The sequence below is a fragment of the Penicillium hispanicum genome, assembly GCF_028827665.1.
Source record: "Penicillium hispanicum strain IBT 35686 chromosome Unknown utg000005l_segment0_segment0, whole genome shotgun sequence".
In the NCBI taxonomy this organism is placed as follows: Eukaryota; Fungi; Ascomycota; class Eurotiomycetes; order Eurotiales; family Aspergillaceae; genus Penicillium; species Penicillium hispanicum.
This window is the reverse complement of record NW_026623197.1, coordinates 1,264,030-1,283,036: the sequence shown is the minus strand read 5'-3', so window position 1 is coordinate 1,283,036 and position 19,007 is coordinate 1,264,030. Positions and strand designations below refer to the sequence as shown.

At 54.3% G+C, this 19,007-nt stretch overlaps 7 protein-coding genes across 7 annotated transcripts; 5 read left to right on the top strand and 2 right to left on the bottom strand.

The window, feature by feature from the left end:
- Positions 1-251: 251 nt before the first annotated feature.
- Positions 252-3,898, top strand: N7459_005949 (pyruvate carboxylase; the record flags this gene model as incomplete). The annotated part of the gene is made up of 2 exons (XM_056945133.1): positions 252-3,725; positions 3,791-3,898. The coding sequence occupies 2 exons, from the start codon at positions 252-254 to the stop codon at positions 3,896-3,898; spliced, it is 3,582 nt and encodes a 1,193-aa protein (XP_056799468.1).
- A 972-nt stretch (positions 3,899-4,870) lies between these two features.
- Positions 4,871-5,443, top strand: N7459_005948 (uncharacterized protein; the record flags this gene model as incomplete). The annotated part of the gene is made up of 1 exon (XM_056945132.1): positions 4,871-5,443. One exon carries the CDS (start codon positions 4,871-4,873, stop codon positions 5,441-5,443), a length of 573 nt encoding a protein of 190 aa, XP_056799467.1.
- A 1,399-nt stretch (positions 5,444-6,842) lies between these two features.
- N7459_005947 (60S ribosomal protein uL5) lies at positions 6,843-7,509 on the bottom strand (the record flags this gene model as incomplete). The annotated part of the gene is made up of 3 exons (XM_056945131.1): positions 6,843-6,969; positions 7,053-7,450; positions 7,507-7,509. The coding sequence occupies 3 exons, from the start codon at positions 7,507-7,509 to the stop codon at positions 6,843-6,845; spliced, it is 528 nt and encodes a 175-aa protein (XP_056799466.1).
- Positions 7,510-7,859: 350 nt separating this feature from the next.
- N7459_005946 (small nuclear ribonucleoprotein-associated protein) lies at positions 7,860-8,832 on the top strand (the record flags this gene model as incomplete). The annotated part of the gene is made up of 6 exons (XM_056945130.1): positions 7,860-7,886; positions 7,957-7,965; positions 8,024-8,095; positions 8,155-8,575; positions 8,636-8,680; positions 8,750-8,832. 6 exons carry the CDS (start codon positions 7,860-7,862, stop codon positions 8,830-8,832), a joined length of 657 nt encoding a protein of 218 aa, XP_056799465.1.
- Positions 8,833-9,540: 708 nt separating this feature from the next.
- Positions 9,541-10,337, top strand: N7459_005945 (pyruvate transporter MPC1; the record flags this gene model as incomplete). Its single annotated transcript, XM_056945129.1, has 4 exons — positions 9,541-9,613; positions 9,825-9,897; positions 10,002-10,160; positions 10,265-10,337. The coding sequence occupies 4 exons, from the start codon at positions 9,541-9,543 to the stop codon at positions 10,335-10,337; spliced, it is 378 nt and encodes a 125-aa protein (XP_056799464.1).
- A 623-nt stretch (positions 10,338-10,960) lies between these two features.
- N7459_005944 (putative amino acid transporter) lies at positions 10,961-13,273 on the bottom strand (the record flags this gene model as incomplete). Its single annotated transcript, XM_056945128.1, has 2 exons — positions 10,961-11,128; positions 11,195-13,273. 2 exons carry the CDS (start codon positions 13,271-13,273, stop codon positions 10,961-10,963), a joined length of 2,247 nt encoding a protein of 748 aa, XP_056799463.1.
- A 26-nt stretch (positions 13,274-13,299) lies between these two features.
- N7459_005943 (putative cation chloride cotransporter) lies at positions 13,300-17,664 on the top strand (the record flags this gene model as incomplete). The annotated part of the gene is made up of 6 exons (XM_056945127.1): positions 13,300-13,367; positions 13,671-14,164; positions 14,202-14,793; positions 14,843-15,008; positions 15,062-17,263; positions 17,314-17,664. Coding segments are annotated over 6 exons (3,873 nt in total), but the record flags the coding sequence as incomplete, so codon positions are not given.
- Positions 17,665-19,007: the final 1,343 nt, after the last annotated feature.

Genomic DNA, 19,007 nt, shown 5'->3' with positions numbered 1-19,007 from the left:
CCGTGCTAGTGCAGAGCGATTGCCTTGCGTTCTGCCGAAACCGGCCCGGGGTTCTATCCGGAGCTCCTCGCCAGCTTCTATAGTGAGTCACTTCTCGCGCTCTCCCTTGCGGTTGCTGTCAATTGAGTAATTGAGTTTGCCTTCTATCGGACCGAGAGATTGACGGGCTTCCTTTTACAGTCTCTGTGTCTTGAACCCGCCATCCTCCCTTTCTCCCAACTTCTCTTCCCCCCCCCCCCCCCCCCCCCACCATGGCTGCCCCGCATCGCCAATCCGAGAACGCCATCGATGAGTCCGAGTTCATCGAGGACCATGAGGAACACCACCAGGACTCGGTTCACCGGCGCCTGCGTGCCAACTCCACCATCATGCACTTCCAGAAGATCCTGGTGGCCAACCGGGGTGAGATCCCCATTCGGATCTTCCGGACAGCGCACGAGCTGTCCCTGCAGACGGTCGCCGTCTTCTCACATGAGGATCGTCTGTCCATGCACCGTCAAAAGGCGGACGAGGCCTACATGATCGGCCACCGTGGCCAGTACACCCCCGTCGGGGCCTACCTGGCTGGCGATGAGATCATCAAGATCGCCCAAGAGCACAACGTGCACCTGATCCACCCCGGCTACGGCTTCTTGTCGGAAAACGCCGGCTTTGCCCGAAAAGTCGAGAAGGCGGGCATCGTTTTCGTGGGCCCGACTCCCGACACCATTGACAACCTCGGTGATAAGGTTTCCGCTCGCCGACTGGCCATCAAGTGCGGCGTCCCGGTTGTCCCCGGTACGGAGGGCCCCGTCGAACACTACGACGAGGTCAAGTCCTTCACCGATGAGTATGGCTTCCCCATCATCATCAAGGCCGCCTTCGGTGGTGGTGGCCGTGGCATGCGGGTCGTCCGCGACCAGGCCTCGCTGCGCGACTCCTTCGAGCGTGCCACGTCCGAGGCTCGCTCCGCCTTCGGCAACGGCACCGTCTTTGTCGAGCGCTTCCTTGACAAGCCCAAGCACATCGAAGTTCAGCTCCTGGGTGACAACCAGGGCAACGTCGTCCACCTGTTCGAGCGTGACTGCTCCGTCCAGCGTCGTCACCAGAAAGTCGTCGAGATCGCGCCGGCCAAGGACCTCCCCATCGATGTGCGCGACAAGATTCTGGCCGATGCCGTGAAGCTGGCCAAGTCCGTCAAGTACCGCAACGCCGGTACCGCCGAGTTCCTGGTCGACCAGCAGAACCGCTACTACTTCATTGAGATCAATCCCCGTATCCAGGTCGAGCACACCATCACCGAGGAGATCACCGGTATCGATATCGTCGCTGCCCAGATCCAGATTGCTGCGGGCGCGACCCTCGAGCAGCTTGGTCTGACCCAGGACCGCATCTCCACGCGCGGCTTTGCCATCCAATGCCGTATCACCACCGAGGACCCCGCCAAGGGTTTCTCCCCCGACACTGGCAAGATCGAGGTCTACCGGTCTGCCGGTGGTAACGGTGTCCGTCTGGACGGAGGCAATGGTTTCGCCGGTGCCATTATCACCCCGCATTATGACTCCATGCTGGTCAAGTGTACCTGCCGTGGCTCAACCTACGAGATTGTCCGCCGCAAGATGCTACGTGCCCTGGTGGAGTTCCGTATCCGGGGGGTCAAGACCAACATCCCCTTCTTGGCGTCACTGCTGAGCCACAGCACTTTCATCGATGGTACCTGCTGGACCACCTTCATTGATGACACTCCCGAGCTCTTCGCTCTCGTCGGCTCTCAGAACCGTGCCCAGAAGCTGCTGGCGTACCTGGGTGATGTCGCTGTCAACGGCAGCAGCATCAAGGGCCAGATCGGCGAGCCCAAGTTCAAGGGCGAGATCATCAAGCCGGTGCTGAAGGATGCCGCGGGCAAGCCCCTAGACGTTACTAAGCCTTCAACCAAGGGCTGGAAGCAGATTCTGGACAGCGAAGGCCCGGATGCCTTTGCCCGCGCTGTGCGCGCCAACAAGGGCTGCTTGATCATGGACACCACCTGGCGTGACGCCCACCAGTCGTTGCTCGCTACCCGTGTGCGTACCATCGACATGCTCAACATTGCCCACGAGACCAGCCACGCCCTCCAGAACGCGTACGCCCTGGAGTGCTGGGGTGGTGCTACCTTCGACGTCGCCATGCGTTTCCTCTACGAGGACCCCTGGGACCGTCTGCGCAAGCTCCGCAAGGCCGTCCCCAACATTCCCTTCCAGATGCTGTTGCGCGGCGCCAATGGTGTGGCCTACTCCTCCCTCCCCGACAACGCCATCTACCACTTCTGCAAGCAGGCTAAGAAGTACGGTGTTGACATCTTCCGTGTCTTTGATGCTCTCAATGATGTCGACCAACTCGAGGTGGGCATTAAGGCTGTCCAGCAGGCTGGCGGTGTGGTTGAGGCCACCGTCTGCTACAGCGGTGACATGCTGAACCCCAGCAAGAAGTACAACCTCGAGTACTACCTGGCTCTGGTCGAGAAGATTGTTAGCCTCGGAACTCACGTTCTCGGCATCAAGGATATGGCCGGTGTTCTGAAGCCCCAGGCGGCCCGTCTGCTGATTGGCGCCATCCGTGAGCGCTACCCCGATCTCCCCATCCACGTCCACACCCACGACTCCGCCGGTACCGGTGTGGCTTCGATGATTGCTTGCGCCCAGGCCGGTGCGGACGCCGTCGACGCTGCCACCGACAGCTTGTCTGGTATGACTTCGCAGCCCAGCATTGGTGCCATCGCTGCCTCGCTGCAGGGCACCGAGCACGACCCCCAGCTCGACTTGGCGCAGGTGCGCGCCCTGGACACCTACTGGGCTCAGCTCCGTCTGCTCTACTCGCCCTTCGAGGCTGGTCTGACGGGCCCCGATCCCGAAGTCTACGAGCACGAGATCCCCGGTGGCCAGCTGACCAACCTGATCTTCCAGGCCAGCCAGCTGGGACTCGGCCAGCAGTGGGCCCAGACCAAGAAGGCCTACGAGTCTGCCAACGACCTGCTGGGTGACATTGTCAAGGTCACTCCCACCTCCAAGGTGGTCGGTGATCTGGCCCAGTTCATGGTCTCCAACAAGCTGTCCGCCGAGGACGTCGTTGCCCGCGCCGATCAGCTGGACTTCCCCGGCTCTGTCCTGGAGTTCCTGGAAGGTCTCATGGGTCAGCCCTTCGGCGGCTTCCCCGAGCCCCTCCGTTCCAAGGCGCTGCGCAACCGCCGCAAGCTGGAGAAGCGGCCCGGTCTGTATCTGGAGCCGCTGGACTTGGCCCAGATCAAGAGCAGCATCCGTGAGAAGTTCGGTGCCGCCACCGAGTGCGATGTCGCCAGTTACGCCATGTACCCCAAGGTGTTCGAGGACTACCGCAAGTTCGTCCAGAAGTTCGGTGATCTCTCTGTGCTGCCGACCCGCTACTTCCTAGCCCGCCCTGAGATTGGCGAGGAGTTCCACGTCGAGCTGGAGCAGGGTAAGGTGCTCATCCTGAAGCTTCTGGCCATTGGTCCTCTCTCCGAGCAGACCGGCCAGCGTGAGGTCTTCTACGAGGTCAACGGTGAAGTCCGCCAGGTCGCCGTTGACGACAAGAACGCGTCCATTGACAACGTTGCCCGTCCCAAGGCCGACGCTGCAGACAGCAGCCAGGTCGGCGCGCCCATGAGCGGTGTGGTGGTGGAGATCCGCGTTCACGACGGCCACGACGTGAAGAAGGGCGACCCGATTGCCGTCCTGAGTGCCATGAAGATGGTGAGTCTATCCTACCATATGCTAAACATCCATTTCGATCGATCGATATACTCATTCATCTCTAGGAAATGGTCATCTCCGCTCCGCACAGCGGCAAGGTCTCCGGCCTCCTCGTCAAGGAGGGCGACTCCGTCGACGGCCAGGACTTGATCTGCAAGATCGGCAAGGCGTAATTGTGAACGGAAAAGGAAATAGGTTGCTTCTGTGTATAAGGCGTGCACGACTCTGATGCTCAAGATGTGAACGATAGCTCCAGCGTTGGTTGTTTTTCCCGTGTCCGGATTGGGCTTGGTTATTGGTCTCATGGTTATTTCCTACTGGTTACATGAATGGTATATCTTTTCTCATCGGTACTATCATTTCTAGACTTGGCTATATTTCTTTGGTGATTTAGGCAATGATCCGAGGTATCTTGTCCGCATAGCCCGCTTCGTCATCAACGCGTGCTTTTGCCATCGAGCTTTCCCCGCATTATGTGTAGCTGCAGCTGCTTCGGCCACGGGGTACTTCGCTTCCCATATTCACTGGCTGAGGACAGAGGTATCTTTCGCCCGCTCGTCTCAGCTGAGGCATGCCGAATGCTTGCGTGTCTGTTGGTGGGGATTCCGGCACTGGCCGAGTACATCGAGGCGTATAGTAAAATCGCTGCGAGAATTGGGACTGCCGCCAATCAGGGTATTATTAAACAGATGGCGCTGACGATCACTGGATTGGGGTTTGGCGGATCATCGCAACGAAGATGGAAACCCGGGGTTCTTTTCAAAGCGAACTTGTCCTATAAGCCCTTTCCCCTCTCGTCTTAATTCTTCCCTCTCGACTTCTTCATTCAGATCCAATCCTTCCACACAATACCTAGGTATCTCATCCCTTTCCTATTCATATCTTCACATCGATGTACATCTCCATCTCTCCACATCCACGGTTCCCACACCCGCATAACCACAACTCACCCCAATGACGTCTTTGACTCAACCCCAACCACATGCCCTCGTGACACTATAACAAAAGTCTTCCGAGTCACTCGTATTACACTTGAGCTGATCCTCTCATCGTCCACTGAAACTACACATTCTCCATCCTCCCACTAACCCCCTCGATCTATACCAGAACACAGCACCACCTGCTCCCATCCCGAATTCTCCAAGATGACCGACGACCCCCGTCGCCACTGGCACGGCAATCCCGGTAACCGCTACGAGCACACCAACGTCTGGGTGCAGGGCGGCCCCAAGGGTCCCACGGCGCGCGCTCCGTGGGCGCTGACGCCCGAGATGATTGCGAATACTCGCCGTGTACGTAATTCCCCTCCTCACACCTCTCGTCTCTGCCAGACGTCTGATCCAATCCAATCCACTCTGATCCTCTATAATACCCCATCAATACCAAATCAACATCAATACCATTCTAACATGGCACCACGCCACGACCAACAGAGCTCCAGCACCTCCACCTCCTCCACCGGAAGCGCAAGCAACAGCAACTCCAACAGCAATACTACCAAAAACAACGCCGCCAATGAATCGCCGACCCTCCCCTCCGTCAAAGACCGCCGCCGCTCCAGCGCCTCCTCCGGCGGCCCGCTGTTCTCCACCCTGCAGACGCAGAAGCGGGAGTCGAGTGACCCCGGCATGGCCGGCCGTCGGGCGAGTTGGAACGAGCAGGCGCAGAAGGGCGGGGTTTTCTCGCGGCTTTGGGAGGGATATACGCGGGGCAAGTAGGAGTGGGAGAAGTGGTGGCCCCGGGCCGTATTATGGATGAGATCAATTGTGGATGAATTATCGATGAGGTTTTGTTCTTTGGTTCGCTTTGTCTTGCGGAATGGAAATATTGAAATGAAGGACTTTGGGTATTTGAATCTTTGAATAGGAGATCTGAAGTCGGTTCGTAGTAGTAGATGGAAACGACTTGGAGAAATATATCCGCCGTGGATGTCGTCACCTTGTTCGCGAGAAGCGTGGCGGGATTATTAGCAAACCCGGACTCCATACTCGGGTTCGCCAGTGGCATGCTGTAGGAGGGCTTCGTTGAATACATTTTTCGATTGAGGACTGCCTTTTCGACTGCGCAGTAGAATGCGTATAGTGTTCATGATTGATGGATCCCCACTATCATGATCCGCCAGCTCAAATCCACAATATCAAGTTTCTCTCGTATCGCCATGATGGATCTTCTCCAAGTGTAAAAATAGAGCGCTGTCGGGCGTGTGGTCAAGGTGAGCTCAGAGCTTGGCTCAGGTTCCATGCTACAGCTACAGATATCAGAGCACCAGGAGCAGCCCATTGGACGTGCATCGCGTTGTCCAAATATACACAGCGCCAGGCACCATTGCTTGGTTTCTGCTGTCTCATGCTGATGGTAGTTTAACGGAGACATTCGCAGCCTTCGGGGAGGTCTCCCGTATACCAAGACCTCGGAGACCATCCAGAGTATCCGGGTGTCCGAGCCTCCACAAGTAATGGGCAGCTCGTCTGGTCCTAGCCGGACTTTCCATCATTGCATGAGAGGATTCAGTGGCTGGTATCAGACTTTTGCTGTGAAGCTGATATTGTTGGAGGTAAAGGATGGGAGTGGCAACGCCGGCAGTGTGATGCGACCGGAGATGAGGGCCTTACATGAACTACGCACTACGACATACTGCTACGCTGAGCGCGGCACCAGGTATAGACAGCAACGGACAGAGAGAGGCCAGTGGTCAACCTTCCGAGGAAGAGACCGACTCTTTGACAGGATCCGGAGATCGAGTCAAGCGAGTCGCGGCCGACACCAGACTGCAGAGCAGTCCGGCGCCGGCCAGTCTTTTCAACAATGGTTATGCGGAGAACAACACCTTTCGTGCAGCCATCATTGTGAAAAGAAAATGCAGTTTGGGTAAAGGTGGTAGTGGATTCATGTCTCTAACACGCCTATCCTGGTTGCCGTGGTAGAAAAGGATAAAAAAAAGGGATTCCAAACACCATATCCGACGCAGGGATCAGGAGCCCGGCCGGTTGTAGGCGGAGGGTCTGTCCTGGGCCGATTTTTTGTTTCTTTTCGGACGGAAGAAATTTTTGGCTCCCTTCGATGCATCGTAAATCACAAGAGTCAACTCCCCCCGCGTCCTCACATATGTCGAGGCATTTACCGGACAATACCGTCGAAGCGGTTCTTGAACCACTTGATAGTCTCGCCCTGGCTGATCTTGTGGTGGGTGCCGATGGTGGACTTGCAGCGACGGCGCTTGGCAACACGCTCACCGGGACGGGTCCTATCGAGACAAGATCGATTAGTGCTGGCCCTAATTGAGGGGTATCGAGCATCCCCTCCGGAGCCGAGTCGGGTGAAACTCACATGCAGCAGTAGAAGTCCATGCCGTAGATACCAATGCCGGGGTCGTACTTGATACCCAGATCGATGTGCTCGCTGATACCGAAGCCGAAGTTGCCGGTCTCGGAGAAGTTGCGCTTGCGGAGCTCGTACTCCTTGACCTTAAGGCCACGCTCGAGGATCTCCTCGGCCTTGGGGCCACGGACGGTGACGTGGACGGAGATCTTCTCGTTACGACGGATACCGAAGGTACGGACGGTGTAGCGGGCCTTGGAGTAGACGGGGGTCTGACCAGAGAGCTGCTCCAGCACCTTGGCGGCACGGGTCAGTCTGTCACCAGACTCGCCGACCGAGATGTTCAGCACGAGCTTCTGGATGCGCAGCTCGCGCATGGGGTTTGCGCTCTTGTCCTTTCCGTCCGACTGCATGGTTGTTAGAACCTGTGATGCGATTGAGGGTGGTGGTGGTTGGGGTATACCATGGCGACTGGTGTTGGCGTGATGTGGTTGTCGACGAGATGGAGGATTCTGTGAAAACGCACAAAAGCGGTTTGTGTGGGCGGCGGGTCACGGGATTTGGGTCACGGGAGTTGGGAAGCGAGCCCTCAAAATGGCTTGGCACTTGCTTATGTCATCGGCTCCCAGGTGCGACCCGTGATCGCTGAGTCAGCCCTTTATCCAGAACCTGAGTCCAGCAGCAGCCAAAGCTAAGCTTCTTGCCGGATCTCGCGTTTCGCTCGATCTCTTTGCAGTTCAAAGACCGCTTCGGCTGTCTTGCTGGTATTTTTTTGGGCCTTTCAAGTCGCATTCGTGCGCGCTATCATTGCCAATCATGGCCGCCAATAAGCAGGGCAAGATGGTGAGTCCCCGGTCTCTCTTTGCATCCCGGCTCGTGTGCTCAATGGCTGTCGCTAACCCCTCCGTTTTAGCAAAATCTCGTGAGTTCAACCAGGCAGACTCTTTATATTGTACTCCCCGGCCTAATGTATCTCCCAGATCAATTATCGGATGAGGGTAACCCTGAACGATGGTCGCCAGATGACCGGCCAGATGCTGGCTTTTGATAAGGTCCGTTGTCCTTGTCAGCCATGCGAGGCACCGATACTGACTTGATCGTTCTGTTCTAGCACATGAACCTCGTTCTTGCCGACACAGAAGAGTTCCGTCGCATCAAGCGAAAGTCGAAGCCCGCCGCCGGTCCCACAAACGCCCCGCAGGTAGAAGCCGAGGAGAAGCGTACCCTTGGTCTGACCATCGTGCGCGGTACTCAGGTCGTCTCCTGCTCCGTCGATGGTCCTCCTCCCGCCGATCCCTCTGCGCGACTCGGTACTGCCGGTCCCGGTCCTGCTGGCGCCGCTGCGACACTCGTTGCCGGCCCCGGTATCAGCAAGCCCGCTGGTCGTGGCCTGCCCGTTGGACTCGGTGGCCCTGCTGCTGGTGTTGGTGGCCCGCCTCCTCCAGGTGGATTTGGAGCGTTCCCCCCGGGCGGTTTCCCAGGTGCCCCGCCGCCCGGATTTGCTGGCCGTGGAGGACCCCCTGGTGGACCTCGTAAGTTATCCGCGGATCTATTTCGACGCAATTGCAGAAGCTGATCTGTCTCTTTCCCAGCTGGTTTTGCCCCGCCTCCCGGCTTTGCTCCTCAAGGTGCTCCTCGTAAGTTACTCTTCTTCCCTCCGTCAAATTCCGCATTTGTCCCTCGGGGCTAACTTTCGTCGCTCGCAGCGGGTGCTTTCCAACCGCCGCCGGGCTTCCAGCCTCCGGGTCAGGGTCGAGGATACCCGCCGCCCGGTTTTGGCGGCAGATGATTGATCGGTATGCTTTGGAAGGGGATTCCACGCTTCATATCATCAGCAATCTGCTCTCAACTGAGGAAAAGGAGCCAATCCATTCGTGGTCCTATGGGAAACACGCTCCTTGAGTTCAGCGAGAGTAGCTCGCTTACAGGCTAGATTAGCCCAGAATCTACCGGGCAAGGCGTTGCGGCGCATGCGGATGGAGGTCGTGTCAAGGATTGGAAAGAAAAAAGCCGAGAAATCCTTTTGAGATTTGCATTCAGTACCAAAATAATGCTAGCTAGCTCCTATGACCTCTTGTCGCAAAAATGCAATACATACGAGTTCCATTTGATTGTGACGCTCTCTGCTCTGTTGGATTCAACAATGAGTTGATACCCAGATTTAATAGGGATTGGTTCATTGACCGGCGCTTATCTCCGGGCATATATAACGGGAGACCGGTGAGCACCTTGGATATGCCTCTGCCCATCAATGAGATCAATTGAAGCGATAGAGTATATTTCCCACTTAAAGAAAACCCCAGGATTTTGCTGGAATACCACAATATTGATTTGAATCTTCCAAAATAGCGTAGAGAGTCAATTCTCCAAGGCTGTTATAGGGCACGTGATATGCGGCCGACGCCGGGTGAGTCGAGTAATTCCGCACCCGCCGACTCCAATCCTCAACCTCACCGCGACCCTTTCCCCCCATTTGTGACCCCCAGCAAACGTCGTCATGGCCGCCGCTATCAAGGCACTCAATGCCAAGATCCGCTCTAACAAGGTGGCCGACTATGTCTGCTCAACCCGTACGTGACGATCCCATCCCCGAGTTTCCCGCTGTGCATCCGGTACCGAGATCGGCCAGCAGCGCCAAGCTGCAGGGCAAAGGATCTAGAAAGAACCAACCCAGTCAAAGAAGTGCCGAAGCGAGACCGTGCCAACTGCTCGGCAGCAGCAGAAGAAATGCAATATCTCGTAATTTCCACTGGATAGAGCGCTAACAACTCCATGCTGCAGACTTCTGGGGCCCCGTCTCCAACTTCGGTATTCCCTTTGCCGCCGTGATGGACACCAAGAAAGACCCCGAGATGTACGTGCTTGATTGTAGATGGGATGGTATTCCCTATGGTCCCATCTACAACCGATGGCATAGGGCAGCTGGTCATTGGTGCTAACCCTTATCTCGCTTCGCAGTATCTCCGGCACCATGACTGGTGTCCTGATCGTCTACGCTGCCACTTTCATGCGCTACTCCCTCGCCATCACGCCCAAGAACTACCTTCTCTTTGCCTGCCACATGACCAACTTCGGTGCTCAGACTGTCCAGGGATACCGATACCTCTCCTACTGGAAGTACGTGTGACCTGGGACTCCTGGACGGATATATATATCCCCACAGTCCAATTCTATTCCTACCCATCGAGAGTGTTCCACTAACAATGGATTTCTATTTACAGCTGGGGTGGCCGGGAAGCCAAGCTCGCCGAGGAGGCTAAGCAGGGCAAGCAGGCTGCCGAGGCCGGTGCGTAAAACGCCCCGGACCCAGTGCCAGGGAGGACCGCTGTACTTTTTACGCTCATCTTGTTCTCGGGATGTCTCTACCTCATTTCGCAGCATTGGATCTCTATGCACCTTTTTGTCTTCTGTTTCAATATCGACAAGCTTGACTGGTCCTTTGATGAACCCGAGGAGAAAAATAGAGCTATATAGAGAGCGCATGGCAGTGGCGAGGGTCGGACGCGACAGGGGGAACTGGGTGGTTCTTTTGGCCAAGGCATACGGATTCTTATGAACCTGTGTTGTGCTTCCCTGGCCATTGTACATAGACTATATTGAATGGAACCTTTTCAACAAAGTTATTCTACGCAGCTGCTACCAAATCCATTTAGACATCATCCCATTCACTCGCGACATAGTCAAATACACCTTTAAGGCTAATGAAGGAAAATAATGTATACAGGAAGAGCGCTTGGACCCAAGAACACCGCCGGACACAGTGGCAGACTATGAAGAAACCAGAACACCCCAATTGCAGTTGTTCTCCGCACATGCGAGGAAGGAGTTTCAATGCTATGCCCCCATCTAGTGTTGAAATGGTAGGTAGAATTTCAGTATCCAACGTGAGAACCCCGCGAGAAGAGGCCCACGTTCAGTTATTGCGAATCGCAGTAACCCGGGCTGGGTGGTACGTCGGCGCCAATCCAGTTCTGAATCGTCAGCGCAGTCGTATAGACACAGCAAATTGCACCGAAAGCGGCGAGGGCGATGTCGGCAATTGCTTGGCGCCTGGACTGGGCACAAGCTCGGAGATGGAGAAGAGGCTACGCAGATAGACCGTCAGAACCAGTTGGGGTCGGTATGGAAAAGGGTACCATGATAAGACTTACCGGGTATACATAGATCAACGGAACACAAGCAAAGCTCCCAACCAGCGAAACGAACTTGTCCAGATCGTCGGCACCACACCAGGCAATAACAGCACATACAATCACCAGGAAGAAACGAAAAGCGTTCTTCTGCCACTTGATGTAGGGATTGTACTTGCCGCTGCGGGTGAAGAGCTCATTCTCCATAATGCGAATAGCAGGAAAGAGCTGAAGTGGTGTGCTCAGCAGAATGGCGAGCGAGTAGAGGAGCTGGACCACATTGACAAACTTATCGTCCTGAGGTAGATTGAGTAGGATGACGGTCTTGGTGGCCGATCCGTAGGCTGCGTAGCTCAGGGCACCTGCGGAAAGGAAGATCAAAGTAATGATGATCATGACACCGGCAAGAACGCCTGGGAATCTCCGCGGCTGCTTCATTGACTCCTGAATTGGAATGATCAGGCCGATCCCCTCATAGGTGAAGATAGCAGTGCCAATGAACATAGACCAGGTCGCCGGGTTGAAACTGATAACATCTGAAATGCCACCATTGCCAATCAGGGTGCGGGCATCATAGTAGTAAATGTACAGCAGACCCAAAAGGATGAAGACGTCCGCGATCAGAGCAGTGAAACCAAGCTTACTGATGTCACGGATCAGGGAGAGTGGCAGGAATATAACCAGCTGCATCAACACCATAAACTTGATGTCAATGAAGGACTTGCACTTGCTCACAGCTAGCACAAACGCCTGTAGGTTCTGCGAGACGAAGACAATGTAAGCCGCCACGAAACCCAGTTGGCTTAGCACAATGGACCCGAGAATGATGCGCCTCATGTGCTTTCCGAAAAGAATGCCACCAATGTCACCGAAAGAACCTTCGATCTTCATGCGGGTGTTGACCAACAGGATGAAGGCGTAGTAACTCAGAATCGACACTCCCAAGAGTACCATGCTGCTAAACAGCATTCCTCCATTCAGGAACGCCCGAGGCAAGAAAAGGATACCAGTACCAACAAAAGACTTGAGCAGTAAGAGGACAGCACCTGTTGTGGTAGTGGTTCCCGGAGGAGCGCGCTGTTTATGCTTTCGCTTTCTGCGACCCGGCGTCTCCCCCTGAAGCAGCGCCGCCTCCTCTCCAGACTCGCGGCCTTCCTCTGCTTCGTCCCAGGTATCGGATGAGAAGTATTCGTCAGGTCCCAAGACTTCGTCATCTTCTTCCAGTTCTTCTCCAGCAAAATGACCATATAGCGTCAAAAATTCCAGAAAGCTGGAAGTTGGAAGCTGAGGTTGAGCTGGCAGTCCCCCTGAATTCGAGCCCTGTACACTCCCACGGTGCGGACTGCCCGCAGTTCTCCTCAAGTAATCTCTTCGGAAGCCTCCCGGCACGCGGATGGTGTGGATGTCCTCCGTTTCGACTTCAGGCGCGGGCCGACTAAAACTGAAACTCTTGCTGCGCGCAAATCGCCCTGATGCCTCAGCCTCGGCGTCCTCCGCCCACCGATAAACCTGCCGGGTAATATCACCTCCTTGAAGCCGCAAACTTGAGAACTCGTCACCGCCGTAGCTAGTTCCAAGCTCCGATCCCGTTTCTCGGTGTTCCGAGGCATTCTGCGGGAGCACAAGATGGCGTTTCACGACTTCCGGGTCTTCATATGGAACTGCGGAGTCGTAGCCATTCTTGTTATCGATGGAACCATATTGGGAGGTTACGGGCCGGTTGTCGAGAGTCGAATGCACTGTGGGCGACCCACCCAGTCGTGAGGGCGTCCCGAACCGGGGAGGTGAGCGACCAAGACTTTCTTGTAGTTGCGAGGCAATCATAGACTGGCCCGGTCCAGGAAGAGAAGACGGATTGTCAACTGCTCGGAAATTGTGTTCGCTAGAGGCGGTGGTTGTGACTGGCCGACTGGCCGGGACACCTTGGCGAGATGACAGAGACGTTCCGAAGGACGGCGAGGGCACCGGTGAGGCCAGACGAGCGATCGACGCCTGTCTACTGCCTTGGTCTGGCGCAGGGGACGAGGATCGAATCGATGTCGTGGAAATAGGCACTGACCTAGGCGGATTCAGCGACGAACCCTCTCCGTTGTCCGCCATGTTGTAGTGGCTCCTGATCGTTTCAGGGCGAGGGCGTTCAGCGAGGAATTGGCGACGAGGGCATGGGAGAAGGGAGTGAGCGAAGTGCCAAGAAGTAAGCGGCTACCATGCAGCCTGCAGACTCGAAGCAACTCAGACGATACAGTTGGTTCATACGGACGAAAGAGTGCGAGGAGACGGTCGATCGTGACCCAGAACGGGCGGAGGCTTTTGCACCGTTTGTCCCTTCCCACGTCACCGAGTCGATACCGCGCGCGGTGACGCAGGTGGTGATCCTTTTCTTTGTACAGGAGGCTGCATTTGCATTGCTCACCCTTGCCCTTCGCTATACTCGTACAGTCCCACTCGAGCTGGTGGGGGTTGTGTGCGTCCTCATGCTGGCTTAAGAACGTTCCAGTGTTGTACAGAGAGCTCCCGCGATGTCTCGCCGACGCCCGAATTTCTCGACTCGAACTGCCCAAGAAGATGTCGCGCGTCTTGACCCGAGTGAACCGGGGGATCGAGGTGGATTTCTACATTGGCCACCCACCATTTGGCCTCGTCAACACGAACTGAACGCGACCGAGCCTACAGACCGTCAGCACCATTCTTGGCACCCTGTCAGCTGTACCGGATTGTCTCAATGGTTTGGCGGGAAATCAGTGGAGCCACAAGGGCCCCAGAGTAACGAGGAGAGGCCTCTGTCACACATGCCTTTCCGTGATGCTGGCGCTGATAAGAAAAACGGACATCGGTCTCGTTCAGTGGAGGAATCGAAGAAGCTGGGCACTTTCTCCGGCGTCTTCGTGCCTACAACGCTGAATGTTCTTAGCATTCTCATGTTCCTTCGTTTCGGATTCATTCTCGGTCAGGCGGGTCTATTGGGTATAATAGGTAAAGCCTCCTTCCCTGGTTTCTCACAGCTGGTGGCATGACTGACTCTACCTAGGTCTGCTGGTTGTTTCCTACTTGATTAATCTGGTGACAACAATGTCCCTGTCTGCCATCGCAACAAATGGCACTGTCCGCGGTGGTGGTGCGTACTACTTGATATCCCGCTCACTGGGCCCAGAGTTCGGTGGCTCCATTGGGATTGTATTCTATCTGGGTTATGTCTTCAACACTGGCATGAATGCTGTCGGTCTGATCGACTGCTTTACCCAAAACTTTGGAGTCGATTCCGGCACATGGGCCAATATCCTCCTAGAAGGGTTTTGGTGGCAGTACCTCTGGGGCACTGTCATCTTGGTTCTTTGCACAGCCATCTGCCTGGCAGGCAGCTCCATCTTTTCGAGAGCGAGCAACGGTCTTTTGGTGATTCTTCTCATTGCCACATTTAGTATTCCATTATCTGCCGTCTTCATGAAACCCTTCTACCGGCCTGAAGAAGGCGTTGAGTTTACAGGGTTGAGTTTGCGGACTCTTGCGGAGAACCTCAAGCCGAATCTGACCAAGGGCGCGGCCGGAAGTCAATTGAAACACAAAGAAAACTTCCAGGATCTCTTTGGTATCCTGTTTCCTGCAACCGGGGGAATCTTTGCGTGAGTCAAAATTCCAAGGGCGATTATGATTTCCACTGACTCTTCATAGTGGTGCTAGTATGTCGGGCGACTTGAGGAACCCAAGCAAGTCTATTCCGAAGGGTACACTCACAGGCCTTGCCTTGACCTTCATCACTTATACACTGGTCATTATTGCCATGGCAGCCTCGATCACCCGACAGTCATTCTATAACAATATCAATGTTATTCAGATCGTGAGAGTTGGCTTCCAAAATGCTTCCTAGTTCATGACTAATCTTTTGTTGAGGTCAATGTCTCTGATACCGTCATCCTGCTCGGTGAATTTGCGACTAGTTTCTTTTCTGCGTTGATGGGAGTGATCGGGTCTGCGAAGCTCCTGCAAGCGATTTCGCGAGATAGCCTGCTTCCCGGTCTCAACATCTTCAGTCAAGGGACCAAGAAGAATGATGAGCCAGTCTATGCAATCTTAGTGACCTTCATATTTGCGCAGATTACGATGCTGTTCGACATCAATCGTATTGCGTCTTTTGTCACTATGGCTTATTTGATGACGTTCCTCGTGACGAACTTGGCCTGTTTTCTCCTGAAAATTGGGTCTGCTCCCAATTTCAGACCGTCTTTCCACTACTTCAACTGGCAGACCGCAGCAGCAGGGACTCTCGTCAGCGGGGTCAGTATGTTCTTTGTGGATGGTCTGTATGCTGCCGGCTGCGTGGGCATCTTGCTCATGCTTTTTCTATTGATCCACTATAGCTCGCCGCCCAAGTCCTGGGGCGATGTAAGTCAGAGTCTGATCTATCATCAAGTGCGCAAGTATCTTCTTCGCCTGCGCCAGGAGCACGTGAAGTTTTGGCGACCGCAAATCTTGCTCTTTGTCAGTGATCTTGATCGGCAGTATAAGATGGTTTCCTTTTGCAACTCACTGAAAAAAGGAGCTCTGTTCGTCTTGGGTCATGTCATTGTGACGGATGACTTTTCATCGGCTGTTCCCGAGGCACGCCGACAGCAGACAGCCTGGACGAAACTGATCGAGTACTCTAAGATCAAGGCCTTTGTTAACATTGCCATCTCTCCCGCCGCAGAATGGGGTATGCGAAATATCGTTCTCAATTCAGGCCTGGGGGGCATGCGGCCCAACATCGTCGTGATTGATCAGTTTCGGGAGAATCAGTCCCTCGTCGAAAATTTGTCGCTCAGCAGCTTTTCCAAGTCTAGGCGTCGCTCGTCGGTCTTTGGCTCGAGAACTGATGGGTCAGACGATCATGGCACAGCGAAAAATTCGATGAGCCGTCAAAGCTATGTGACAGTTCTTGAAGATCTTCTTTTCAAACTGCGCATCAACGTTGCCGTCGCAAAAGGATTTGAAGAGCTTGAACTACCGGACCCGCATGACCGCCACACAAAGAAGTATATAGACTTGTGGCCCATTCAAATGTCTGCTGAGCTGGGTGCGGACAGCGAGAGCAAGCAGAACGTCTTGACTACGAACTTCGACACTTATACCCTCATTTTGCAACTAGGCTGCATTCTCAATACGGTACATTCATGGAAGAAAACCTACCAATTGCGGGTCGCGGTCTTTGTCGAGTATGAAACAGACGTGGAAGATGAACGGGGTCGAGTGGAGGCCCTTCTCGAAAAGCTCCGTATCCAGGCTGAAGTGCTTGTCTTTTGGCTTGCATGCGGAAGTCTCAAGGCATACCGCATCATTGTCAACGGGGACACTTCCCCGGAGGTTGCCGACGCCCAAAAGAACGTCGATTCTGCTTTGAAGAATGAAGAATGGTGGCAAAGTGTCCAACGAGCTCGCAATCCTGCCCAGAAACCCCAGAACCAGGATGGAACGAGCGACGATATTGAAAGACATGACGGTCCTTCTACCTGGCAAGGTCCAGCTAGCCAAGAAAGTGGTAATAGGCCTTTGCGTCAAAGAGTGACAGGGCTGAAGAGACTGATTCAGTCGTCTAAACACCGACGTTCTGTTTCAAGCTTTCGGGCTATTGGAGGCGTCAATTTGGGCATGAAGACACACCGCCTGTTAGATGCGTTTGTTGATTACGAGGGCGACAATTCGAGCAGTGAGAGTAGTGAAGACAGTGATCTCGAACCATATGCAAGTGATTCGGAAGTTGACAATGCCGATGACGAGGGTGACGGCATCGATGATGCGGCCTCCAGCAGGCGCCTTGGGCGCGAATCTAACATTGGCCATTCAAGACCATCTACACGGCCACAGAGCACTGACAGTGACGATAGCTCTAATGTGAGCCCGTCGACTCCTGCGCCAGCTCGGCCGAGCTCTTATTTCGACCAGGGATCCACATCAAGCCAGGTGATCCCACCAATAATTACCACTGGTGATAACACATCTCCAAAGAGCAAGTCGCCTGTCCGTCGTTCCACTCGCCCGCATGTTAGCCGCTCTGCGTCTAGCAACCGCTTCAGCTCCTCTCCAATACCAGAAACCAAGGTGAACGTGGATGAGGGTGTAGGCCCGTCGATCATGTTCGCCCCGAATGCGTCCCCCCTCGCTCCCAGCAGAACAAACTTGAATCAATCTACGCAAGGCGCCCGTCTGCCATATCGCCCACATCTCCAAGCACAAACAACAATCAGACAGCATCGGGCTTCCCTGGTCCTGCCTCGGTCCCACTGTCATTCAATGACCTGCCTAGCCGGGCACAGCATCTGATTCTCAACGAGCTGATGGTGCAACAGAGTAGTGAGACAGCCGTCATCTTCACCACGCTTCCCTCGCCCGTGGAGGGGACGTCCCTCCGCGATACAGACAGCTCTTCATACCTGAGTGATCTGGAAGTCCTCTGGCAGGACCTGCCGCCATGCTTGCTGGTCCACAGCAACAGCATGACCGTGACTATGAATCTCTAACGACCTGACGATTGTACATTGTGTTACATATAGTTTTGTATAGAGGTGAATATATTATCCATACACTGAATTTATGGTACGACGACTTGTAGCTCCGCGATCTCTTATGGCCTCCCTTTTTCCTGTCTATGAGAAGCCACCAGTGCTGCGTTCTCTCCAAATTCTACAACTTTCTGCCCAGGTACCAAACAGTTACATATTCCTGAACCGTTGCTGTTATCGGAGCTGCCGGAGGGCGGCACGTACTAAGGGAAATATACTTCATATGACGGCCAATGATTGCTTCGCAGAGTAGCCGGTTAAAGGTACATGAAGGGAATTGTTGGTCAGGTATGAGTAATCGCCAGAAAAAGCTGTTCTGACCAACCTATTTGCATTTATATAGATAGGACGCTAACTTTGGCACCACACAGAAGTCGCAAAAACAAGCTAAGTATAGATTGAGATTGGGTAAACCGCTGTGTCACACCCACTGAACGCATCTTATTCGTCACCGTCTCCTAGTGACGCACTGTCAACTGTCACTCCTGCAGGTCAGAGCCGCCACTGGGGATCAGCGGGGCTGGAGTGAACTATGGTGAGTTCTGTGCATGTAGCCAAATTCTCAGCCATTTGGCATGTACTCTCCAAAGCCCGTAATCACAGTTGGGACCTTTAGATCATTCCGTACTAACTATGGCGGGCAGCCGCCGTTAAGCGAAGCATCCACAGGGAAATGAACCAACGCGAGAGCGCACCCAATCATCGACTAGAAAACTGCGTTGGACCTGGTGGATGACCAATAGCAATTGCAGCTGCGATGATTGGCAACCACGCGTGCCCTGGTACACTCTGTAAATTGGAGCATGGAAGTCGCTCATTCCTGATACCCAAGCCCGATTTCGCACATCATCCCCAAAGCCTCTAATTGAGAGCTGGCTGTCAGAATTCTAAGCTAAGAGAAGTTAGCTTCTGGCACTGGCAATGACTAACGTTGGTATACTAATGATCACTTCTATCCTATTTCCCTGGATCACCGGCATTCATGTACCTCATCTCTCACTCGTGTCCCATTTTTTGTATACATTTCCACCTATATACATTATACACCCCAATTTGTGATTGTGATTGTCATTGTGGGCCTGGATTTACGAGTCCTCGGAGCCCCTGCTTGTTCATATCTTTGTCCTACAACCGGTCGAGATCTCTCTATAATCTTTCTTTGCATCTCGGGCTCTTCGCATAAGCATGTCTGGCGTAGGTGTGTTCCGCTGGGTAAATATGGGCAGCTTGGAATAGTAATACCAATACCAACTGGAAACAATCCATCTGTCTACTTGCCTCGAGTACATGGAATAGTGCTT